This window comes from Mytilus californianus, unplaced genomic scaffold, assembly GCF_021869535.1.
Source record: "Mytilus californianus isolate M0D057914Y unplaced genomic scaffold, xbMytCali1.0.p SCAF_51, whole genome shotgun sequence".
Taxonomy (NCBI): domain Eukaryota; kingdom Metazoa; phylum Mollusca; class Bivalvia; order Mytilida; family Mytilidae; genus Mytilus; species Mytilus californianus.
Window position 1 is genome coordinate 990,578 of NW_026262703.1, and position 26,859 is coordinate 1,017,436.

Sequence of the window (26,859 nt, forward strand, 5' to 3'; positions counted from 1 at the left end):
GAATGATAACTTATAAAATTTATGTTTGCACGCTTTGATTGGTGTTGAAAATTTAACAATATTTACAAAAATTAGAAATACACTCTAAATTTTTCTAATGTTATTAAGAATTTACAAAAAAAACATCTAACAAAAATATGAAAGATGCAAAGTGCCTATCTAAGAGTACTCACAGTTTCTGAAGCTAGTTCAAAGCCAATTACAACTGATAAATAGGAACAAGTGTACATACAGCACTAAATGTCAAATCAGTATGAAAAAGTAAATAATTAAAAGGGTTAAGATTGTGAAACAGACATTAATATTGCACAAAGATGAAACAGTAAATCTGCTTGGTTAAAAATAGACTGTTACAGGGTATACGTACTAGATTCTTATGTGAAAAAACTGAACAAAAATAAAAGCCAATAGGAAAAACAAATTGGTGCATGTGGGAACAAGATACAACATGTATGTTTGCATGTTTGAAGTGATGTTGAAACTTCAGCATATTTACACAAAATAAAAAAGAATCTTTTTCTAGTGCAATCAAGAATTCTAAATATAGATTATGTGGGTGATAAGCAGTTAATAAAATATGTTTTGTTCTTTCTCTCAATTTTCTTGAAAACAGAAGCGACATTGAAGGTATTGAAGATGAGCCTTGCAGAGTTTTCCTTGCCAAAATTCTACCAGTTGTTTGGTATCAGTAAAGTAAAATCTGCCGCAGTCAGTGCATTCCGTACAAGTTTCCGACCAGGAGATCGGTCCTTCACCATGTCGGCACCAGAACATGAGAAATTGTCACTTAGTTCATTAGAAACAATTGTTGATGCTCTGTTAGAAATTATGGAGGTGAGATTGAAAACAATCGTAAGAATAGGAGTTAAAAAATGTCGAACCTTAAAAAATAATTGAAAAATTTGATACTGATACAATGAGGGTTGTAGGATCATTTCAACAAATGTAACAAACAAATTTTTAGTGTTACAGTTCTTAAAGTTACATTCCTGACTTGGAAACAATTTTTGATTCTCTATTAGAAATTATAGAGATGAAATTAAAAAAATGTAAGGATTAGATAAAAAAAGAAATGTTGAACTTAAATATAATTGAAAAATAGAAAAATCACCATCACGGTCACTGATAAAATGTGTGTTGCATGTTCTTATCATTTCAACAACTTGCAAGAAAAACGTATCAATGTAGTATATGCACAATGAATATTCTTAAAATTTACATCAGAGCAAATTAGCATTAAATACAGTTAAACCTGATTATATGATTTTATTAGTAGAGTAGAAATTTGATGATACTATTTGCTAAAGATGATAATAACTAATACATAAATCATGTTTTCCTAGTTTGACCAGTGTCAATTTCAGGCTAGTGTTAAAGACATTCCAAATTGTGATTGGTTACAACAGTGGACTGATCTTTCAAAAAGGTATAAGGGATATTGAAATACTGGAAATTCAAAAATTATTGCGAGCATTTATTATTCTGATTTTTGAAGAATGAACAAATATATGAGATTTATTATTGCTATTTTTTGTTTCTCTTGAAATTTTTCTGTAGTTCTTGGTTCATTGTCAGCAGCTTCAAATGCCGATTCAGGAAATTAAATTTCAAAATACCATATGAAAGTGCCCTTTATCTGTAATACCATATACGGCTATGAGCCAAATACCAACACAAATATGGATTGAATTAAACCAGATTATCGAAAATATAAAACTTTGCTAATCTCTATGAAAATGATATTCACCTAGTCGCATTATTATCATTAATGAAAACCTCGCAATAATTTCTGAATTTACAGTAATGACAAGCTTTTATATGACAGGAAATGATGGTAATTGTATAGCCTTAGTGATTTTGTATAGGATGTTTGAATCCTCAATTATCAATGATAATTTAGAACTGTACTATTTTTTTGGAGCAACTTCCATGTTATAACATTAAATGGTACTAATTTTACTGCACAAGCAGTACATTCTGACAAATAATGTTGCATCAGTGATGATCGAAACCAAGATGTTTTTAGGGGAAAGGTAATACAAATTTTGAGAGCTAATTTAATCAAAATAGACCAAAAATTTAGCAGAACTTGAATGAGGAATAAGAGGTTTGCAGAAGGGATATATATATATAGTTTCTTCATGTGCTCAAAAACAAAATCTGTTTGATTGATTGTTGTCTAACCAGTTGGATTTATTTTCTAAATTAAGTTATATGAAAAGAAAAGAAAAAGTGTGTTTCAAATTGTCATGTTTACTCCTGATTAAAAGCTGTTTTATTTTGTAGATTTGCATTCCAGTATAATCCAGCCTTACAACCAAGAGCTATTATTGTGTTTGGTTGTATAAGTAAAACTGTCACAGACTCAGAAGTTAAACAGTTACTTAAAATCATGATGAAGGTCAGTTTTAACAAATTGGTTTAAATGTGGTTTTAAAAGGAAAAAAATCATATAAGATTACTGTGATAGTACTTTTATTCATGGGTATCAATTTTCGTGGATTGAGCAAAAGTTTCATGTTCATAGGTTCTTAAATTCATGGATTTTGTTTTCTGAAAGAAATCGAGTGAAGAATTTGATTTGGACAACAGTTGTTATATATCATTGGACACTTAAATTTGTTGATAAAGCCATCCTCAAAAATGCACTTAAATTGGTACCCCACGAATAAAAGTATTTTGCAGGAATCAAAACACCTGAAAAATCAAGAGATTCCTTGTTGTATGATTAAAACAAATAGTCAGGTATATGTCAATAAGACCGAAAAATGATAAAATAAAAGAGAAGCGACTCTTTTAAATAAATCTTCGTTTGAAATTGGTCGTAAGTTTAATACTGAAATGTTCATTACCATTTTTGTGAAAAGAGCCACAAGTGCTGAAATGTTCATGACTTACAAGTTGTTTTTTTTCTCATAAGATTATTTGTGAAATTGATTGGAGAAAACTTCTAGATGTCAAGTAAGGGTCGTCAAAAATAAGCGGATATCAAGGCCTAAATCACAGAGGATCTAGAAAAGTAATGAATAAAGTAAACAGAGTACAAGATTATATATAGTTTGCACATTGCTTTTTTAAAAATTTGCAAGAAACACAGTGAATAAAGAGCACAAAAGAAAGGAAATAAAAATTGCAATTACAATGCATGAAAATAAACAGATACAGATAATTTCAAAACTATGCTAATTAATACAGTAATAAAAGAATGGGTTTTTTTACAAGCTGAAACAATAGTTTCACAAATTTTGATATTGATCATAGCAATTTTGGTTTGTTGTAGGCATTAGAATCCTTTACAGACCTTGTGTTGATCGAAGCCATTGTCATGTGTCTCACCAGGTTACAGCCTTTACTTCGATCTGTAAGTTACTTGTGTCTCTTTGGATATTTTCTGAAGAATTTTAAATGAACCGTGCAAGAGATTAATTTGATGCCATGAATTGATTGACCAGCATTGAATATAATGCAAAACTTAAACGAACAAGTATCCACTCTTTACCTGAAAAAAAGCCGTTATAGAAAATAAAAGTAAAGAATTTTTTTTTTTTTTGAAAATTTACTCAAGTTTTATGGTTTCTAATGAGGGCTGTTAAAGAAAAGGTCAACTTCCTTCTTTGAGGTCACTTCCATATTAAGGCTGTTCCAGAATTAAATGCATGGGGTTGGGGGTATGGGTGGCACTTTTTAAAGACCCTGACCTCCCATAAAATTAAAATTTTCATTTTACTTTTCATTCTCACAAAATTCTGAGGAAAATGCAACCACCCATGTTTAATTATTAAATTGGAGTGCCTAACACCCCCCACCTAATATGCTTTGGAACAGCCTTAATTGTGTTTGGTGGTTTGGTAAAGATAGTGTAAAACATCTTAGTTTTAGGCTCTTTTCTTTCTAAAAAAAAAACTGTGCTTTCAAAGACTCCAATAAACATTTATCTGGAACAGCCCGGGGGTCAATTAAACCATATTTTATTAACTAATATGCAGCCAAAGTCTTTATTTCTTAAATGTTTTATTTTTGCCATTAACAGGATTCTCCGATCCATAAATTCCTATTCTGGGTAGCTATATCTGTGTTACAACTAGATGAGATATCACTATACGCTGCAGGCCTGGCTTTGTTGGAACAAAATTTACATACTCTTGATAACATGGGACTGTTTGATATAAAGGTATGTATATTCAGTATATAGTATTTTCTATCTGTGAAATATATTGAAAACCAACTAATTTTTGCAAGAAATTTATATTTCGTGAGTTTCGCAAGTAGAAAAATAAGTGAATATGAATTGTCCTGAATATGTAAATCAAGAAGAATCTTTTCCCTTATATAAATACATGATGAAATTTAGAAAATTGTGAAAATAACCTGTAGGTTTTAAAGGACTAAATGTGAAAGAAATTACAATGTTTCTGCAAAAAAGTAGTTTGTAAAACAGAATTATAAAGGAATTTATTTTTAGTTTTTAAAAATGAAAAACAAGGTCAATGCAAACCAAAAGCACATCACTGCCAATGTATATCTTTACCTTTGATATACAAACTTCATATTAAATTGGATATATTATAACTCAACCTTTTTTGCAAGGGTGAAATAAAATGCTTTTTGTTGTCTGTCATCCTTCTATCCCACTCTTGCATTAACTGCTGCTCCTGAACTGCTCAACTGAATTTATGAAACTTTCAATGACTCTTACTCACATGATGTACTTCAATTTCATTTCTTCATCCTCATGACATTCACACAACAGTACCCATTTGTATCTACTTCTCCTTAACCCAGAATCAGAATTTAATGAAATTTTCTCAAAACTTTCACCAAATAATGCCTTTGTGCACCAAGTTAAAATAAATTTGTTATCAAAATTATTTTTGGGGGTTTCACTTAGCAAAAAAAAGCAAGAGGTAGGGATTATCATTTTACCTCATAGTACCTCAAGTTTTCTCATGTACAATTTTATATATTTTGTTTTGAATAGAATTTGTTAGTATATCTTAATCCTTTTTTTGTTGTTCTTGTGTAGAAATTCCAATAAGGAACACATTTTAAATTATTGTAGTAATTAAACCTTTTTTTTAAGACCACTGGTATTTATTATTTTTATTTATGATTAGGTGTTATTATTTTTGTAAAATTGATTTATGATTTGTTCATGTTTCAGCCATTAGAGGTCATCATGATTGAGACAAGAGAGCCTTTAGAATGGCACTTCAAACAGCTGGATCATGCCATGGGTCTCAGCTTCAAAGCCAATTTTAATTTTGCTTTGGTTGGTCATTTACTCAAAGGTAACATACTGTGGTTTTATTTTATTCGTGGTAAACCAATTTTCCTTGATTTCATGGATAAAGAAAACCACTATTTAAGGTGGTACCCAACACCTTGAGTAATATTAATTTGGCTCGTTTAATTTTCATAAAATTTTGACAAAATGTTTACTTTGACCCTTTGACAAAAATATAAAAATTTCAAAAAATTTCAACCAACCACTTTATCAGAAAAATTTCATTGGTTATATAGCAGTTTGACAAACACTAAATTTGATCATTGAGAAGCTTAATATTTCCTTAACAATACATCGTAATTAAAACGTTTAGCTGATTTTTACAGAGTTATCTCCCTGTAGTGTTAGGTACCACCTTAAATGTTCAACAAATAACAGATTGTTTATAGGGTTGTATGTCGAATTTGTCAAAACCACAAAATCAAATATCCAAGAAAATATAATTTTTCCCTAATCCACGAAAATTGGTATGCATGAAAATAAATGAATCAGAGTGACGGTGAATCCATAACATTTAAGACTAAAATATTATGTGAATTGACTTTATTATTTATAGTCATGGATGGCAAATTAAGTATGAGAAGTTTTTGGTAATGTTTTTTTTCATATTTGATTTTTACAACATGAAGTTTTGAAACCAAGTAGCAAATTAAATCATTAAAATATTACAGAATATTGACATGAACAAATATTTCTGTGTTTCAGGATTCAGACATCCTCAGGCAACGACTGTCTCCAGAACAATACGGGTTCTAAACCAACTTTTGTCCATTACTGTCAAACCAACAAACAGGTAGGTTACCTCCCACTTTCTTACACAATTTCAAACAAAAACAGGTGATTAACTCCCTCTTGTAAATGACTGAAAAGCAACAAAGAAATATATGTTAACCCCTAGGAGTATCAAAATTAGCGAAAAGAAATGTGAGGTAAAAGTCAATGAGATTGGGACAGCAACCCAACCAAAAAAAAAACATCTTGAGGCAACATATATATGCATACATGCCATCCTCTGACAATGACAAAACATGTCATGACATGACGTGACATGTCAAAAGCGTGTGAAAACACGTGACTTAGATGCAGACTTTTTAATATGAACATAATACAAATTTCTCAATATAAAAAAACAATATTCTAGTGTGAACTTTTATTGTATTCAACAGTTGCCTGTTTTGCTGCTTTCAAAACAACACAACTAGGCACATATTCAAAACAACTGCCAGTTTGGTTAAATTTACATGATATCATTGTTGAGTTCTAATCTGAATTCAGTGTAAATATTCTTTATAATTGAAAATGTTCTCTCACAGTCAGAATTGCTATTTGGCAGAACTAAAATAGCTTTAGCAAGCTTTGAAAGAATGTAATAACATTTTTTGTCATTAACAATGTCATCTATGTCTGCCATTGCTAACCAGAATGTTGCTATTTCCTGGTCAAAGCTGGGTAGTTCATCAGGAGGAGACAGCTGGTACTCTGAGAACTGATCAAGGGTCCGGAAACGGTCATATATGCCAGTCATGTCCTAAGATGAAACTATTTGTCCTAAACGAGTAATTGGGATTTAGGACAAATTTTATCTTTTTAAAGAAGTAATTTCGGTCATTTCATTGACTAAATGTTTGAAATTGGATTTCTTAATCGCCATTTTGCACTGTCTTGTGTAAGTTGTGATCACTTGTTTTTGTTTATAATCCCTTTCCTGTAATAAAACTGCCACTTCAGTAGTTTGATAATCCTGAGGGCCCTCCTAATATCTATATCAATGCCTCCAGGAAACATTGGCTAATGATCGCTAATCACTTTTTACCTGTGGTTTTAATTCACACCTGACAGTGATCACAAGCTCAGAATAATTTCTTAACAAAAATTGAAATTCCCTGACAAGTGTATTCATTAATTAATTACTTTTCAGCAAAGACAATCATCAAATCAGATTTAAAAATTAAACCTAAATTTAAGGAGAAAAAAATATTTTTTCATGTGCTTTATTTACTATATAATACGCATGCATGAAATTGTCTTCAGCAAATTTAATATTTAATCGTAAAATGCAAATTGATTTCATGCTAAATTAAACGAGTGCAACTATTGTCTGTTACATTCAAACACTTTTAAAGGTAAAAAAATTTAAAAAACCATAAAAAGCCGATGATTTCCTGTCAATTTGATAAACAAAACAAATCCCGGAAATGAATCCGGAATTATTCGTACTTTATCGCAAACTTCCGGTTTGAACTTTTGTCAAATCGAAAGAAACGTATGCAATGTCTGAGAGATTTACCATTTTGAGTCATTAAAATCATTTCAATTTTAAACTATTGCCTTCCCTTAACTGTTCTTCATAGTAATGGTAAGACATTTACTCAGTAAATGCAACGAAACAGCAGTTCGTTAATGATATGAATCTAGTCAAGTTGACATCGACAATTTGGAAAGGGGCACCAACTTTTCAATCATCTCAAAATGACCGAAATTGTGTGGAAAAATTTCCGGATCCTTGGAACTGATCAAACAGTTCTGTGATATTCCCATCCCCTATGGCATGTGGAAATCTGTTGGCTAGAGCCTAGATTTGAAACTAAAAAAGAAAAAGAATTTTATGATATTAATACCATTGAATGCTTTATCAGGTAGCTAGTACACCTCTCACAAAAAAAACGACCAAAATATCAAAACAACGAAAAAGCGTGTAATGGTGTGTAAAGTGGCGAAAAACTTGTACATGCCATGTGACAAAATCTTTGCGTGTAAACCGTTGGAAAAGAGTGTATTACACCTGAATATCATGTGAGTTGGCAACTATGTATATATGTACAGTCCAAGAAAAGACAGGTACTCTAAATGGTCCTGATTATGTAAAAGTTGTGAATAAATTAACCAGAAACTATCCAAGATCTGCCATAAAACCCTATTCTTCAAATAACAAAAACATTGAGATATGACATCTATAGGTCTACTCATCTAAATATTTCTCTTTTTAATACCAGTTAAAACATTCAATACTATCAGAGAAAAATTGTTATGATAGGGTACTTCTTCCACACCTCATTAACCATGCAAATTTAACAAGAAAGAGTGTGTTTCTAATAAGTTCTACAAACCTCCAACACAAATGCATAATTTATTTCTAATGCAATTTTACTCCAATACAAGTTTAGCTGGATGACCCATTATTTCAACAATATTTGCATAATTAAAATGTGTTGCCCAGCAGGGGTTCAAATTTGCTTTAAATAATTAAAGGTCCAGGACCATTTGAAAGTTTCAGTGAAAGGTCTCCCATAAGAAATTCAATGGTCCTGTATAAAGCATTAGTGTAAAGAATGGAAGGTCCTTGATTTTTTGTATTCAAAAATGAAAAGTCCCCTTCTAGAAAAGATAGGTCCTGGACCTTGCACCCACACTAGTTTAAACCCCTGACCCAGTAAGATAATTTATCTAACTATGCACTTTAAAATATGATTTTTAATTACATGCTGATGAAGAGGTTTTGTTTAAAATCAAATCTATGCTTTACACTATGGCATTTCTGATTCCTACACACAAAATAAAATTCTAAAGATAATAAATCATGTATAGAGATTCAATAAAAAAATTATAAAATAAGAAGTTTCTGTATGAAATATAAAACCCTCACGAAAATTTCAACTTTACATTAATTATCTACTCAGAATTATGAAATATGTAAAACCTGTGTGTGGGAGAATGGAAATTTGAAATGTTATCAAAAAAAATTTGAATTATTACATATGATTGACATATTAATTTTTTTTCAGGGACAAGTTTGAGGTGACTCCCCAAACAGTTCCATATTTAGCAGGTAAGAAATACTAACATATCAAGGTACCACTGAACAACTAGAGCAGGTAAGTAACACACACATATCAAGGTACTACTGAACAAATTGTCAACAAAAGTGCATATAATATAATAGTTGAACATCCAAAAATAGATATACATAAGGGATACTGTGTTGTGTGCAGTATATTTATGCCTTTCCTTCAATGTGGCTGTGTTATATAGAGTACATTGTCCTTCCTTTAGTTTCATGTCCATCTCTGTGACTTGGGTCCTTCTAAAATTTTCTGGACAGTTGGAGAAATCAAATATGGACCGGATTTAACAAATGTTGGCCATTCACTTATCCAAATATTGCTAAACTAGAGTGTCTGATCCCATATTCATGTGCCAAATTAAAATGTTAATTTTTTGATAAAAACTTTTTTGTCACCACCATCATTTTTTTTCCATGGTTGGAAAGATTTTTGGTCAGTCAGATGAATCATTGAGGTTTGTAGGACAATCCTTTGCTCTTGTAATGACTTGGGCAAGTTTTGTGGTCAAAATCTGTTTCTCAAAAACCCAAGGTATTATATCAATGATAGCCACTTTGATGAACATTGTTCTCATTGTCTTTAAAAAACATATATGATTTCCTGTTTTATCAGACAAATTTTCTTTTTTTTTGGTATATTCCAACTGATACTGTGAATGAATCAACTTTCAATGTGAACTTTTTTCTCTTGCTTAGTGATACTCTCACAAGTCCATAAAGAGCAAAGACAAAACAGAATCTTTTTTTTCCAAGAACTATAACCGATTGGAACAAACTACCTGATAACATTATAAATTGCACATCAGTAGACTCTTTCAAATCTTCAATTTCAAAGCATCAATATTAACCATTACATCAAACTCATTAGACATAAAAATTTTCATTTTTTCCTGTATTTTTTTTTTTTTTTTTTTTTTAAATTCTATATACATGTATATATATAAATCTATGTCTTGTTGTGAGTTTCCTCCTGTGACATAATCTTCAATTTGTTGAAGGCAGTCACTATATGGTAGAAGAAGTAGAAACAGCACCTTTTAGAAAAAAAATCATGTAAATACCAGGCTTGTAATGTTGTATGCAGGACACATATTTCCTTTACAACAGATTCATTACTGTTCTTTCCGTGAGAATTGATAAAATTGCAAAAAATAAATCCCTTCAAATATTTCAAAAAAGGGATGTGAAAAGATTAACTTGTACAAATTAGTGAGTTAACACATTGTTTTGATATTGCAATGAAAGTTGTCGATTATATCTTTTTTTAGCTTTAGTATCCGTGTCTGAAGAGGTTCGTAGTCGATGTCATCTAAAACACAGAATCAGTCAGTACATGATGACAGAGTCTCCGTCTAGTGATAGCCTCAATGCAGAAATCCCTCAGATGTCTACCACACCAGGTGGCAGTTCAAACAGTTCATCAGGTTCTGGTCAGTCAATGCCATCAACTCCAGCACCCCCTGTTCCACCAACAACTGTACCTACAGCACAAAATAATACTCTGCCCATGGCAACACCCACTCCTAAACGACAGAAAAGCTGGGATCTGTTAGACCAGTCAGCAATGAATACAGCCAGAGGAATGCAGAAAGGAAATACTCATTTATCACAAGGGCAGGTTAGATACAGTAAACTAACATCTGTACAAAAAAGATTTGAATATCATTTGCAAGCAATATTTTGATGAAATTGTCACAATTTGAGGCTTTTCCAGAAATATTTACCTCTGGGTTACAACTCAGTTTTTTTGTTTATCATAGATGGAGGGTTTTTGTCAGTTTTATGGATTTATGCGTTATAGAAAACAGTTAAAATTCTGTTTATGTGTGAGATATTTATACAAATTTCACATGTTGCCTTAATCTTTAACATTTATACCTTCATAAAATAAGCAAATACTTCTTTTTACAAATAACAAATACAATAATTAGAAAAAAAACCTCTTATTTGACATAAAAAATAAAGATAACATTTTGTGAAGGATAGCAAAATGGAATAAGATTCAGTATTAGTAAAAAAATTCCTTTATAATTTACAGCCAGCAAATAGTCCCAAGGTATGTTGGAGAAGCCTAGACAGTGAACCAGTCAGACCTCCCCTATCCAAAACAAACAGAAGTAGTTCCATGCCATTGCCATGCTCAAAGAAAGATGTTAAATCTGGGCTGGCAGTGAGAGTTGGTCGAGGATCTGTATCTAATGAAAACAATGTTTTACTAGATCCTGAAGTCCTAACAGATTATCCTACACAAGTCTTAGTGTTAACAGTGCTGGTAAGAAAAATATTTATCATTTATTATTTTATTTTGATAATTTTTATATGGCCGTTTACGGGACGTATTATGGTATACCGTTGTTTGTCCGTCCGTCGTCAACATGTCGGACAATAACTCAAAAATGCTTTAACCAATTTGCATGAAACTTTGTTGAATTGTTTATATCTATTGACGTGAGCTCCTTTTCGTTTTTTATAAATTTTAGATCTTACATTTCCGAGTTATGAGGGTTTTATTGTCGAGCCTGCGACTTTTGTCGCAGAAAGCTCGACATAGGGATAGCGATCCGGCGGCGGCGGCGTTAGCTAACTTCTTAAAAGCTTTATATTTTAGAAGATGGAAGACCTGGATGCTTCATACTTTGTATATGGATGCCTCATGTTACGAAGTTTCCGTCAGTCACATGTCCAATGTCCTTGACCTCATTTTCATGGTTCAGTGACTACTTGAAAAAAAAGTTCAGATTTTTTGTAATGTTAAATTCTCTCTTATTATAAGTAATAGGATAACTATATTTGGTATGTGCGTACCTTGCAAGGTGCTCATGCCCGTCAGACAGTTTTCACTTGACCTCGACCTCATTTCATGGATCAGTGAACAAGGTTAAGTTTTCGTGGTCAAGTCCATATCTCAGATACTATAAGCAATAGGTCTAGTATATTCGGTGTATGGAAGGACTGTAAGGTGTACATGTCCAACTGGCAGGTGTCATCTGACCTTGACCTCATTTTCATGGTTCAGTGGTTATAGTTAAGTTTTTGTGTTTTGGTCTGTTTTTCTTATACTGTATGCAATAGGTCTACTATATTTGGTGTATGGAATGATTGTAAGGTGTACATGTCTAGCTGGCAGGTGTCATCTGACCTTGACCTCATTTTCATGGTTCAGTGGTCAAAGTTAAGTTTTTGAGTTTTGGTCTTTTTTTCTAATACTGCATGCAATAGGTCAGCTATATTTGGTGTATGGAATGATTGTAAGGTGTACATGTCTAGCTGGCAGGTGTCATCTTACCTTGACCTCATTTTCATGGTTCAGTGGTCAAAGTTAAGTTTTTGAGTTTTGGTCTTTTTTTCTAATACTATATGCAATAGTTCAACTATATTTGGTGTATGGAAATATTTTATGATCTATATGTCAGTCACGCAGGTTTTATTTGACCTTGACCTCATTTTCAAGGTTCATTGCTCAGTGTTAAGTTTTTGTGTTTTCGTCTGTTTTTCTTAAACTGTAAGCAATAGGTCAACTATATTTGTTGTATGGAAGAATTGTTAGCTGTACATGCCTGCCTAGCATGGTTCATCTGACCTTGACCTCATTTTCATGGTTCATTGGTCAATGTTTAGTTTACTTGGTTAATGTTAAGTTTATGTGACAGTTGTAATAAAGCTTTATATTTAGGACTATCAACATAATATCAATGATTAGTAAAGAAGGCGAGACATTTCAGCGTGTGCACTCTTGTTCATTAAAAAAGGGGGGTTTTCCAGTTTTCGGACAATAACTCAAAAACACTTTTAGCAAATTAGAAGAAACTTTGTGGAATTGTTTATATCTATTGGCATGAACTCCCTTTCAATTTTATATATATTTGATTTTACATTTCCGAGTTATGGGGTTTTATTCATTAAAAAAAGGGGGATTTTCCAGTTTTCGGACAATAACTCAAAAATTCTTTCAGCAGTTTTCATGAAACTTTGGGGAATTGTTTATTATTATTGACGTAAGCTCCCTTTCGATTTTTTATAAATTTTAGATTTTACTTTTCTGAGTTATGGGGTTTTATTCATAAAAAAGGGGTGATTTTCAAGTTTGCAGACAATATCTTTAAAGTGCTTTGAGCAGTTTTCGTGAAACTTTGGTAACTGGTTTATATCTATTAAGATAACCTCCCTTTAGTTTTTCTTAAAATTTCTGATTTGACATTGAGAAGTTATTGAACTTTATTCTTTGAAAAAGCGACAGGCGTATCATGCGCTCATGGCGCAGCTGTTTATTGATTATTACAAAGGTAAGTTTGAAAATGATAATCTTTAAATTCATATTCAATGGATGACTTATTTATTTGTTATGTGTAGTGAAATTTAAATGATGTTTTTATAGAGAGAAAAAATTGAAGTTAATTTATATTAGCAATTAAGGCAGCAATAAATTAAATTTGCTATTCCTGAATTTAACCCTTTGTTAAACTTTTTAAAGGTAAGTTTAAGAATCGTCCTATAAGAATTTGAGTTTCTCCTCAAGCCAACCAAATAAAGTATGGTTAACCCATTTAAGTTTTAATGTAAGCAATTTTCAGTCTTTTTATTTGTGGAAATTTAAGAAAGGTAAAGATCATTAAGAGCTCTGATCATGAAAAGTTGGGACATTTATACCTCATTTCAAGTTTTAATAATAAAAGATTTTTTAAGATGCTACATAATTTTAAATATCTATTCAGGCCACATTAGTACGGAACACTACAGATGAAAATGAGGCCAGAATTTTATACGAGTATTTGGCAGAAGCTTCTGTAGTTTTTCCTCGAGTATTCCCGGTTATGTGAGTATAAGTGTTATTTGGATTTGGACTAATGACGCAATGTGTTGTGTGTAGATTATTTTAGGTAAAGGAAAACAAAAAGATGCAATTTTTCTTATATAAATACAATACACACAATGCAATTTACTTTTTTTACACCTGAAACCAAAGAAATCTTCACCAATTTTCTTGAAATTGGGCAATTATACATATTTTTTATCAAGTAAATATAAGAAGATGTGGTATGAGTGCCAATGAGACAACTCTCCATCCAAGTCACAATTTGTAAAAGTAAACCATTATAGGTCAAAGTATGGCCTTCAACACGGAGCCTTGGCTCACACCGAACAGCAAGCTATAAAGGGCCCAAAAAATGACTAGTGTAAAACCATTCAAACAGGAAAACCAACAGTCTAATCTATATAAAAAACGAGAAACGAGAAACACTTATGAACCACATCAACAAATGACAACCACTGAACAACAGGTTCCTGACTTAGGACAGGTGCAAACAAATGCAGCGGGTTTAAACGTTTAAAGAGCTTTTAAAGGACATTTGCTCCTCTGTTTCAAAATAATAAGTTTTCTGAAAGAATGTTATAAATTGATAGTATATAAATAACGAAACTAAAAAAGCAGGAATAAATGAAAGGTCTGTGTCTTTTTTTTTGAGATATAAGCCATTGAAAATTTGGCGGGAAATAATTGTCTCTAGATTTTTCATACATTTAAAGTGTGCACCTTTTTCTGTTAAAAACTATGAAAAAATTAAAGGATATAATAAGATTTTCAAAAATGGCTTTTTAAACTATATGTAATAAAATTATAAAAAGAAAAAAAGAAAAGTAGGGGTTAATGGCCCTTCATTGATAAAAGTAAAAAAAACATAAGCTAACATCCTTGAAAGGTTATCAGATGTTGAAATAATTATTGCTGGAGTGAATAAGACCAGAGGTCTCTCCAAGTTCCACCTGAGCAGTTTTTGTTTTCATATTTGACTCTCAATAATATATGGTTGGATGCATCATTAACTCCCGGCACAGCTTTTTATTCAATAACTGTTAGGGGTGTTCCAGAAAATACTTGGGGGGGGGGGGGGGGGGGGGTTCTAATTTATTTTAATTTCTGTGCGGTTAAAAATAAGTCCCTTCCTGGGAAGGGGCATAGTGTTTTCTGGAACAGCCATAACTGATTTGATTGAGATTTTATGTTTATGTCAATAAGATAGAAACCCACATCATAAATAAACAAAAAAGACATTTACAGGTAAACAAAAGGTTTTAACAAGTGTACATTCCGTGTGTCATGTTCTAAATTACTCTAATTCTGTTTTATTTTGTAAAATGATTAATTTACAATTGTTGTAGAGTTTTCTAAATGAATATTTTTCAGACATTCATTGTTAGATGCGAAGATAAACAATGTGTTATCCTTGTGTCACGACCAAGCCATTCTAAATGCTGTACAGAGTATTATACAAAATATGATAGCCTGTGAAGATGTGTCACAGCAACAGCTCTCATATCTACAAAGTAAGCCATAAATGTGGAAAAATTTGGTGCACAACTGCGTTCCCTCATATCAATAAAAAGGGGGGTGGGGATTATTGGCAAGATAACACTGGGATCTTCTTTTTTGAGAAAACCATATGATTGCAGCCTTGATAAAATCTTGTAAAACATCCCATCATACTTGATTTATTTATGTGTTTTATGTTTTGAATGATAATTTTACGTTGTGGTTATGTGTAGCGATGGTCACATGACTATTGTTTTAATGTGTTATACCTCATTAATTTCAAACTTTCAAACTTTCAAGTTTCTCCCGAACACGGCATTAAAAAGTATAGCCAATTCCTTGTTCATTTTATCATTTTCAATATGAACAAGTAACTTAGGAAACACTGAAAATGAGATATATCTTTTAAGTCCAAAATTGCTTTCAAGGCTATTCCAGAAATAAATGTTAGGGTGGTCGGAAGGCACTTTTAATTTTAACCCTGCCGTGCATAAAATTTCAATTGATTATTTCACATAATTGTTAAGGCTATCTGTCTAAAATAACCATCACCCAAACAAATTTAACTAAAAGTGCCTTCTGAACCCCCTCCCCCCCCTAATTAATTCTGGAAAAGCCCTCAACAAATTATGATTATTAATTGATCAATTTTCTCTCTTTTAGGTATTGGTTTTGGTGGCCTATGGAGATTTGCTGGGACATTTACCAAGGTAATATCGTACAACTTTTTAAAAATAAAATTGTTATGTATATCCTATGAATAAGGTTTTTTCTATTGTCCTGAATTTTAAGGTTAGTTAGTTCTACACAATAGGAACATATGTTTTAATAGAAAACTGCACACCTTTTTAGGTTCAGGGGATTGAATTATTATAGATTTATACATGAAATACATTTATATAAAAGTGTACATCAAAACAGATGCAGATTTTTAGACTATGTTAATGAATTTCAAAATAAACATAAATTTAATTTAACATAATAATGGGTTTTCAAAGACTGTTGAAGTAAAGTATTTCATATAAAAAACACAAAATGTTGAGTATATTTCAAAACTACAAATAAAAATCAAATTAGAGATATCTAGAGGGCAACAAACAGTTTTAAACAACAGACAGATGTCTATACAATATAAAATTGAGAATGGAAATGGGGAATGTGTCAAAGAGACAACAACCCGACCACAGAACAGACAACAGCAGAAGGCCACCAACAGGTCTTCAATGCAGCGAGAAATTCCCGCACCCGGAGGCGTCATAGTTCATTCTGGCTTCCTCATCAAATAAAAACTAGCAGCCAAAATATAGCCAATAGTGCCAAAGGTGGTGTTCAACACCAATTGTCAGTCAATCAATCTACATACCTGTCAACTTTTCAAAATCTCCATGGGGGATTTTAAGCACAAGAGGAGCTAATGCTCCTATTATATTGTCATCAGTGTTTTTAATCAACTTCTCTATTGTTTAGATGAGTATGTATGTGCTTAAATACCCTTTTAACTCATTTGAATGCCTGTTTTTAGGTCTTCAGTTTATATAATAAAGATTTTTTTAAATTCAGGTCAACACCTCTCAAATCAGGATAGCTGGCAGGTCTGAATCTGAATGGTCCAGAGTCAGACTGGTTATTTTTTACTTGACAATATTTGATTAAACATAGGAATAAAATTTCACTTTGTGTGCTCATTCATTTAATCCTTCACATCATACTTACCTTTTTCTTGCTTATTAGTCCCCTACCAACAAAGCCAAAGGGGACTCTAGGCTTGCACTCCGTTAGTTTTTCCATCCATCCGTCTGTCTGTCTGTCTGTCTGTCTCTGTCTATGTCTATCAGTCCGTTGTCAATCCAGCAAATCAGTTTTCTACACTTTTTTTCTTTGTGCATAAAGATATTATTTTGATATTTTGTATAAAGTTTTATCATGACCAGTTATAGATCAAGTTTGAATTTTACTCTGGTCTGGAGTCAGTTGCACAAAAAAACTTACTACTAAGATAGGTCGTATGTATGCTGAATTATGATTAATCTTAGTCGTAAGTTTTTTTGTGAAACTGACTCCTGATGATTTTGTCCAGAGCTCTGGTCCTTGGACTTAAAAAATTCACGCAAGTATTGAAGTAATCAGTTTTCCACACTTTTTTTTATGCTTGAAGATATTGATTTGAAATTTGTTATTTCTAATACAACATCATTTGTAACGTTCATTTTGATTGGATAACGTCACCAATTTTCATGGCATCAATTCACAATTGATGCTATGGAAACGTACGCGCAAGCACAGACAACAAATGGCAGATTTAACATGTATGATTTGACATTGTTTTCTGTCAGTTTCATTAGAATTGAGATAACAATATTGTATTTTAAGCTCCGACAGCATCAATTGGTGATTTGATGGTCACAAACTGAGCTTAAAATGCAATACAGTTATCTCCTAAATAGGTGAACCATGCAGTACTCTCAGAATGCTTGTTATTCTAGTAGTATATATTTTTTTAATTTTCAAATAGATAAACGTGCAATTTATTCATTTTTTAGTCTGCTCCAAGTGACACTGCAGAACTATTAGTCAATTGTTTAGAAGCTATGATGATGGAAAACTGTTTGCCTGGTGATGACCTTGACATTTTGAATCCATACCCAAGCTCATTGGGGATCTCATCAAATTTGAATCTGTCTAGTTCGATGTCAAGTTTGAGTGTCAGTAGCATGCATTCTCCGACAGATAAGGAAAATGTGGACAAAAATGGTGCGGCTGGTGGAAATCGTATGCGGCATGGTTCTGCCAATAATATCCAATCAAAGAACAGGACGGGAAGTTTCAAAAGAAAGGACAGTAAAAAGAAAGCAAACATTGAAGCCATTGAATGACTGTATACCTGTTGTACTGGGGTTGTCTAGTTGTTCTTCATTTGTCTTTCATTCCGTTGTTATTGAGGCCCATTTTGGGGAATTTTTACTCTCAAATAAGAAATATCTCAAATTTTTATGTTTACATTTTTGTCTAATTTGTTACAATTCATCATGGAAACATTACAGAAGCTTATACTCATTTACATTGTACATTGTAAAACAATTGTAAATCTCAAATTTTCCCAATGTGGGCCTCTTCTATTTGCTTGTTAGTGCTATAGTTGATCTATATGTGAGAGAGTGAGAGGGAGAACATTTTTGTAAAGGGAATGGTTGTGAGTGGAAAGAATTTATCAAGATTAGGTATATATTTAGGACTATTCCATTTAATGAATGTGGGAGGGCAGGAAGGGATGTTGTTTTTTTATGCCCCGCCTACGATAGTAGTAGGGGCATTATGTTTTCTGGTCTGTGCGTCCGTTAGTTCGTTCGTTCGTCTGTCTGTCCTGTGTCAGGTTTAAGTTTTTAGTCAAGGTAGTTTTGATGAAGATAAAGTACAATCAACTTGAAACTTAGTACACATGTTCCCTTTGATATGATCTTTCTAATTTTAACCCAAGATTTGACCCAATTTCACGATCCACTGAACATAGAAAATGATAGTGCGAGTGGGGCATCCGTGTACTATGGACACATTCTTGTTTTGACATGGGTCGTAGTTCAATTATGGTTGTTTATATATTAATATAAATGTATGCAAAATTATCCAAGAAAGTATGTTGGTTGTTGATAGACCTTTCAAGTACCCGATCATACATTACTTACTTACTGCCCTGTACGCCATTGGTATTAAAATGGAATAGCCCAAATGGTGAAAATATACTGTATTGTTATGTTAAGTTGGTTATGAGACTTTTTGAAAGTAAACCAATCATTTTTTACGTTGCTGACAACAGTCCCGATATTACAACTTAAAGATAAGGTAGTGTAAGGACCATTTTGGCCCCTATCTAACATGTTTTTTGGGATAGACCTTTCTCATTCAGTGAAATTGGGTTAAGATTCATTTGCCTGTTCATAGATTAATCTTGATAAAATACACTCTTTCTGTGTGTATTTTCTGTTTCTTTCTGTATATAATTGAAATGTTATATATTCAGGGAGGCTTATAGTAACTGTATCAATTGGAAGCTAGAATAGCTGTAAGTATAGCTCAGGAATTAATACCAGGCTCCAAATTTAGCATAGAATGGTATATGGTTTCCTATTTGAAAATATCATACCAAGTGCAAAGATATTCAAAATTGTTGAAAAAGGGAGATAATTTTTACAATTGTTATGAGGGCAAAGATTGGCCTTTATATTATCTATTAAGTAAGTGATATTAAGTAAGTGATATTATGTTAGAACATAAGATGTTTCAAATAGGTTTTTTTTTATGAACTTTAAGTCCCATTCAAAGAGTCTTGTAGTCCTAGAAATAAAGAAGATATGTTTTCTCATTTGCAGAAACTAACAAAGATTCTGGTGCATCAAAAGTGCAATAAAAATTTCATAACACCTCTTCTCAGGTATGCATTTTTTGTGTCTGCCACTAAGTCATTGATACATAATTTATCAAAACATTTTTTGTTACTAGATTATGACATAATAAATCAGTTTGTTGCATATTTACAGTGAAAAACATTCAGGGGGGGTCTCTTCCTATATAAATGTATACACAGACATGCCGCTGGTATGGGTCACTTCATTTGATGTTAAATGTATCCATGGTGTGCAATTTCAGGGAGATAATATATCAATGGGTGGAAATCTACTGTGGATTTATTATGATTTGTTGGATACCAATTTTCGTGGATTTCGTGGGTAAAGGTGAACCACGAATTCAAATGTCCAACGAAGAACAAATTTTCTAAAGGCTTGTAGGCACACTTTGGCAAAACCACGATATCAAATATCCACGAAAATAAATGAATCCACAGTATTTGTCAATAGGTCATATATATTCTACTTCTGATAAGAAATCTGTAAAAACTGTGTTCTTATCTTTTTATCTAATAATATGAACGATCCCATATGGTTAATGTTTAAATAAGATGTCATAATAGCTGGGAAATATATATAAATGGGTTGTGATTTTCCTATGAAATAGTTGAATGGTAGGGAGTTTTGCATGATTCAAAATATGAATGGGGGTGTTTTTTAAACACAAGCTGGATGTCTGTTCCCAAAATTGTATGTTGAGACCCCACATGAATTCATTCAGTTGTAACGGTTTACAGCAATTATGTTTTTGATTTAAATCAGTGAAATCTCAAGATTTCCTGATGAGAATATAGAGATGAGAGGTATACCCCATCAATGAGCAGTCAACCCAACAACACAAAATCCAATGATTTTATTATTTGCTTCCAACTTCACCTGGTAATTTCAGACACTCTCTGGTTAGATTTCTTATCATCTCTCGACTGGAACAAGATGGGTCAGAGAGGGAAATCTTACCCTGGGTCATTTAACTTGGACATGCAGCACCAGAGACGAGGACATCTTACCCTGGGTCATCTCTCAAATGGGACAAGATGGGTCAGAGACGGAGAATTCTTACCCTGGGTCAAGCAGGGTGGGATACAGGGAAATCTAACCCTGGATCAACTGACTAGGACAAGCTGGGTCAGAGAAAGTGAAATCTTATCCTGGGTGGTCCAGCTGCTACAAGCTGGGTCAGAGACAGGGACATCTTACCCTGGGTCATCTTTGGACTGGGACAAGCGGGGCCAGGGACAGAGAAATCTTACCATAGGTCATCCGTCTGGGACAAGCTGGGTCAGAGAAAGTGAAATGGTACCCTGGGTCATCCCTGAACTGAGACAAGCTAGATCAGAGACGGGGAAATCTTACCCTAGGTCATCCGACTAGGATAAGCTTGGTCAGAGACTGGGAAATCTTACCCTTGGTCATTTCTGGAATGGGACAAGATGTGCCAGATACAGGAAAATCTTACCATGGTCGTCTCTGGACTTGGACAGGCAGGGTCGTGAAAAGGAAATCTTAATGTGGGTCATCTCTAGACTGGGATAAGCTTGGTTAGAGATGTGGAAATCTTACCCTATGTCATCCAGCAGTCAATCTGGTATTAAATTCTTTTAAATGTTTCATGTGACTATTACCTATGTCTTAATCCTGTTTTGGTTTTGACATTTTTTAGCAAAAAAAAATATATTCTCAGCATCAAAGAGGAAGGTAGGATAAACTCTTTATTAACAAAAGTAGATGTTATCAGCACATACTGATAGTTTCCGATCAAAGTCATATCAAGTCTTGTCCATTACTGAATAAATATGGTTGTGATCTTATAAAATGATTGGTTGACAGAAAATTTTGTAAACATGCATCAGTAATTTGATAAGCTAGAATAAAGGAGTAAGTTTGGTAAGGGCCATATTTGGCCCTAAATATTAAGTCTACAGTTCGAAGATAAAAAAATGTTTCAAGTTGATGAGAAGACAGTGGTATATAACTATTTTTGTGCAGATTTTTGCTTTTAAAGCATTAACATTTACAAACCAAATAGACCAAAAGTAGCGATTTTGATAAAATTTGACAAAATCATCTGAATTTTAAGCAAATTTAAACCAAGGAAACAAAGAGTGCAGGCTTCGACAAACTAAATATTCAAATCAGATATGTAAAATGTTATAACAAACATGTTAAAAAATCTTTCTTGTTGACGAATGCACTTTATGTTTCCAGTCGAAGTAATCAATGGAAATTTACCCGTTATCTTGAATTTTTGTGGAAAATCAAACTTTCTGCTATTGGAGCTATTGAAGCGTCATGAAAAGAATGCTAATTTATAAATTTTCAACAAAACGTTAAATTTTCTACTTAGTCACTGTGTTAACTATGATTCATTGTTATATTGGTCAAATGAATTCTTACTTGAAATTGGAGCTAGCAATAGGGGCCATTTTAGGGCCTTATCGAACCTACTGCTCCTCTGGTTCACTTTCTGTTTGAGGGTAAAGAAATGTTAAAGATTATTATTTACAAAAGGAAAAAATATGACTATGACATTGATCATTTAACAGCAACTATTTCTTGGAAAAAAAACTATGATGAAATTATTTCACATTCATGAAAACATAAGAATTATAGTTGGGAACATATATTTACTGAAGAAAAATTTGGCTTTGTAAAGAAAATCATTTTTGGCTTTAAAAAAAACTGCAAAACAAACAACAACAAAAATAGGTTAAGAATATGTACATCACTGAACAGTGTATTTTGAAATGTACCGGGTAAGAGCTAATTATAGCCAGATCTTTTTTATTTTAAAATATCTGCATTTCATGAGATATAAGAAATTGATGACTTGAAATTGATTTTGAAAATAAACTCAAGATTTTTTGTGTAAAAGTATATTTTGAATATCCAAGTTCCATAGAATCAGTTATACACTGTCTATGACCTTTAGAGGTGAAACTTAAAGGTAAAGTATATTGGAGGGGTAGATAGGGTGGGATGTGGAGAGTGGGTGATGTAACAGGAGGGGAATAACAATTATATTACGACATTATTGGATGAGATGTGGAGAGGGGGTGATGTAACAGGAGGGGAATAACAATTAACCTACAACAGGATTGGATGGGATTTGGAGAGTAATGTGATGTAAAGAGAGGGGAATAACAATTATCCAGTACATGATTGAGTGAGATGTGGAGAATGGATGATGCAGAGGGAGGGGAATAACATTTATCCTACAACATGAAGCCATAGATTATTGTTGTCTTTCATTATTGTCAATTTTATTGAAATTTGTTGTATGAATAAAATATAGATTCAAAATATACAATCTTATTTAATAGAAACAACCAAATTTCCAAGTAAATTTTCTGTCTTGTCAGTTTTTAGCACCCCTGGCCAAAAGTGCTATGTGAGCTTTTCTCGTCACTAAATAGCTAAAAATGATCAGCAATATGTTTATTGCTCTTTAATGACGATTTTGACTTTTTTTTGGTGTATTTGTCTATGAACTTATTATTATTAAGCTATAAAAGATAAATACTACAGAAAGCATAAATGATCAACAAGACAAGATCTAAAATGGTTCATTTTTTAACCATTTAGTTATCATGACATTGGTAATCCTCATATACTATAATCAAAAAGTCAACAATATTTGGTGTATGCAAATGTTTGAAAGTTGTACATGTCTGTCTCATAGAATTCATTGGACATCGATTAAGCAATAGGTAACCATATTTGGTAAAATTAAAGAATTATAATGAGCATATGTTCGTCTGGTAAAGTTAATCTGACCTTGACCTCATTTACATTGATCATTGGTAACATTATGTTAATGTGATACTTGTAGTAAACATTTATCTTAAAGACGTTTAACATTTGGATTTGGATTCAATTATGATCAGTATTGTAGACGAGACATTTCAGCGTGTGCACTTCTGTTATTTCTATAAGGAGTGTCAAATGGTTTCAGTCATTGTTATTTATGTTATCTTGTACTGCTGATAATTATTGCAATTTTATCTTTCAACTGATCTAATATAGACTTCGAGATAATAGTCAAAAACATTTAATATTTCAAAAACAATTTCATCATTTAATTCCAATAACTCCTCCAGTGGTCAACTGATAATTTTAGTAAAAATAGGACGTACATTTTTACATTCTGATCTGTTTGCTCTGTCAAATCTTACTTATTATTGTTTTCTATAAATAGGGAAAACTAATGCATTGTATATTCTATTTGTAACCATAGCGGTCATTTTGTTGTATTACTCAAATAAAAACTCAAACTCTAAAAAAAAAAAAAATACCCTGATGCTAATTTACTTAAAATTTGGTTGGGATTGGTCAGGGACAGTCTATACTAAGTATAGACTTCCCTGGATTGGTTCAGTTTTTAAAGGCAGTGCTTTAATGCCTTTCTAGTTGCCGGGTTAATCCTTCCTTCCGCGATATCCAACTTATCTACGTGGGGGGTCATTAGACTCCAAGTAGATCCGGAAATGTTGAATTCTCTCCTCTTCTTATTGCGATATAAAATGTTTTTTGTTTCATTTCATTTACATTGGGAAATAGAGAAACGATCATTGTGTTTTGTTAGTTTTAAAAACTTTAGATATATTAGTATTTTGCATTATAAGCAGTCAACCGATTGACAAACTAGAATTATTTGAATTCCGTGTGGAAAGAGCTCGGGTTAATTTCGAGTGTTATCTGCAATCTAGATGTTTATAAATCATTTCAGTCGTTGATATAATAATTAAAGGTCGACTGAACATGAATTATATTATACAATTTAAAGCGCATTTCTGTTTATGCACGTGAACCCGTCTAACGTTATTTTCGCAGTTATATAAAGTAGCAAATTATCGTTCCTGAATAGGTGGCGCCGTGGTAGCGGATCCTGTTCCTCTTCTTCCGGTTTCTGCACTGTGCAACTATTTCAGTTATATTCTTAATTAACGATGCCAAGTACTTGTTGTTGTGTACCTGGATGTCATTTAAGAGGAGGACATGCATTTCCAAATGACTTAAAAAGAAGGAAAAGTTGGATCAACGCCATGGCCCATACGCAGATTGGACGAGAACACGATGATATCGTGGAGTCCATCTCAATCAGCTGTTGTTTGCAAGGCACGTTTTACTGAAAAAGACTACGTGCAGGAAACTATTCATGGTAAAACTCTATTTTCTTTGTGAAATATATAGTTATATATGTAATCTCCATGCGAATAAACCAAAGTCTGTTTACAACCGCAATTATCGTTTTAGAATAAAAGGGGGTGGGTAATTCAAGACGTCATAATTTTTTGGATTACGATTCAATGTGATCTGTTTGAGATTTTTTGGTGATTGCTACAATTATAATGATTTCTTACAAGAGGTATATCATACTGAGAATTATTTTAGCAGTAATTATGCTAATGTAGTAATGACAGGAATGCATAAGCTATGCCTCATAGACTTTCTTGAAAAATATCAATGACAATGTTAACAGGAACAAAACAATGACATGCTCTCATCTATATTATAGTTATTTAGGTACAAACAATGTACGTTTGTTGCATAAGTCTCTCATTGTTTGTCCTTTGGATTTACATAACATACATTGAATCAGGCAAACATAGTTTTATCCAGATTGTAATGAATAAATCCAGTTAATATTTCGCCAGGTAGTACAAAGTATACATTGCTAATGGAAGTTCATTTAATTATAAAAAAAACTAATGTTTTATAACCTTTTTCAGGGCGCAAACCCACCATACAGAGACTTAAGTCTACTGCAATTCCCAGCCTATTTTCCTGGACCAAGCAAGAGACTGAATCGTCCGCAAAAAGAAAAATCAGGGCAGTTTCCTGTGAAAACAAAAGAACTAAACTTGATGAATATTGTAGTAAAAATCTAGAGGAAAGTTTTGATTGTAAAGTTGGTTTTCCTGAAGAAGTCATTCATACTGCAGAAAGGATTTATGACTGTCCACCACCAACTGCCGAGCTAATGTTGAGCTTCACAGATGGAATTACGCAAACACCATCAATGCCTATGTTTTCCGCAGAGAATTTTGAAATGAAGACACTTGACACAGCCATGCATTTTTATACCGGTTTAGAGTTGTATACTAAATTTTTATTTGTTTTGACCACTCTTGGTCCAGCAGCTTATTGTTTGAGATACACATATTTTCAAATTGATAGGGTGTCAGTTGAAAATCAGTTTTTTTATGACTTTGATGAAATTGAGGCATCATACAACCAACTTTGAACTGTCTAGATTCTAGATTGAATCTAGTGTTCAGAATATTGTGTATACATGGATTGTTTTTATGTCTAAACAGTGGTGTGAGGCTAACACTTGGCCATCTAGTGGTTTAGTCAGGTATTTTTCACCATCCAACTTCAAATTAAAGTTTCCTACGACTTGGATTATTATTGACAGCACAGAATATCCTGTGATAAAACCTAAAGCTCCTAGAGCTCAGGCAACCTTTTCATCAAATAAAAACAGAAACACTGAAAATTCTTGAATGTTCGACACCTGGTGGTTTAGTCAACTATGTCTCTATGTCACATAGAGCGAATAATTGGACTTGGCAAAACATACAAAATTCTAATAAATCCTATGAATGGAACTGAAACAAAACTTTCATCTGAAATAACATTTAGTTGTTTTATGTTGTGTAATTTTAGAACTTGTATTGTGCCAAAGGATGCATAAATAAAAGTGACGCAATGAATTTTGTTCTGATATATATATATATTTACAATTACATGCACATGTAAATTGTAATGCATATAAAAATAAGGAGATGTGGTATGATATTCAGTGAGTTTATCAAACTAAAGTGCATAAGAAATGGGTTTAAGCAGTTACAGGTGTTACTGTCACCGTACAATCTCCAACAATGAGAAAAACTCGTACCCTGTAAAAAATTTCAGAGATCTTACAACTAAGTTTTGTTGTCTCACCTTGACTTTGGTGAATTTTTTATATCTGTTGATGTAAATATAAAAAAGAAGATATGGTATGATTGCCAATGAGACA

General features: G+C 32.5%; 2 protein-coding genes across 6 annotated transcripts in view; both read left to right on the forward strand.

Annotated features, from left to right (window-relative positions):
- The window catches only part of LOC127703812 (neurofibromin-like), a 97,071-nt gene extending 73,929 nt beyond the window's left edge, over positions 1-23,142 (forward strand). For 3 of the 5 annotated variants that reach the window (XM_052207884.1, XM_052207885.1, XM_052207886.1), the window contains 14 exons: positions 614-834; positions 1,365-1,426; positions 2,287-2,401; positions 3,281-3,361; positions 4,031-4,171; positions 5,162-5,288; positions 5,990-6,077; positions 9,067-9,110; positions 10,394-10,743; positions 11,164-11,397; positions 13,838-13,938; positions 15,310-15,449; positions 16,099-16,145; positions 17,976-23,142. In XM_052207884.1, the coding sequence (XP_052063844.1) occupies positions 614-834; positions 1,365-1,426; positions 2,287-2,401; positions 3,281-3,361; positions 4,031-4,171; positions 5,162-5,288; positions 5,990-6,077; positions 9,067-9,110; positions 10,394-10,743; positions 11,164-11,397; positions 13,838-13,938; positions 15,310-15,449; positions 16,099-16,145; positions 17,976-18,308 (2,084 nt within the window). In that variant the 3' untranslated portion in view covers positions 18,309-23,142. Of the gene's footprint in view, positions 1-613; positions 835-1,343; positions 1,427-2,286; positions 2,402-3,280; positions 3,362-4,030; positions 4,172-5,161; positions 5,289-5,989; positions 6,078-9,066; positions 9,111-10,393; positions 10,744-11,163; positions 11,398-13,837; positions 13,939-15,309; positions 15,450-16,098; positions 16,146-17,975 lie in introns of all 5 variants that reach the window. The other 2 variants (XM_052207883.1, XM_052207882.1) reach the window with 1 other exon arrangement.
- A 1,069-nt stretch (positions 23,143-24,211) lies between these two features.
- On the forward strand, positions 24,212-26,551 carry LOC127703801 (uncharacterized). The gene is made up of 2 exons (XM_052207878.1): positions 24,212-24,993; positions 25,565-26,551. Exons 1-2 carry the CDS (start codon positions 24,909-24,911, stop codon positions 26,077-26,079), a joined length of 600 nt encoding a protein of 199 aa, XP_052063838.1. The 5' UTR covers positions 24,212-24,908; the 3' UTR covers positions 26,080-26,551.
- The last annotated feature ends 308 nt before the right edge of the window (positions 26,552-26,859 follow it).

Bases quoted from the DNA above. Each gene is read 5' to 3' on its own strand.
- LOC127703801 (XM_052207878.1), top strand. From the start codon at position 24,909: ATGATATCGTGGAGTCCATCTCAATCAGCTGTTGTTTGCAAGGCACGT. The intron at 24,994-25,564 runs GTAAAACTCTAT...AACCTTTTTCAG, and splicing joins CGTGCAGGAAACTATTCATG to GGCGCAAACCCACCATACAG.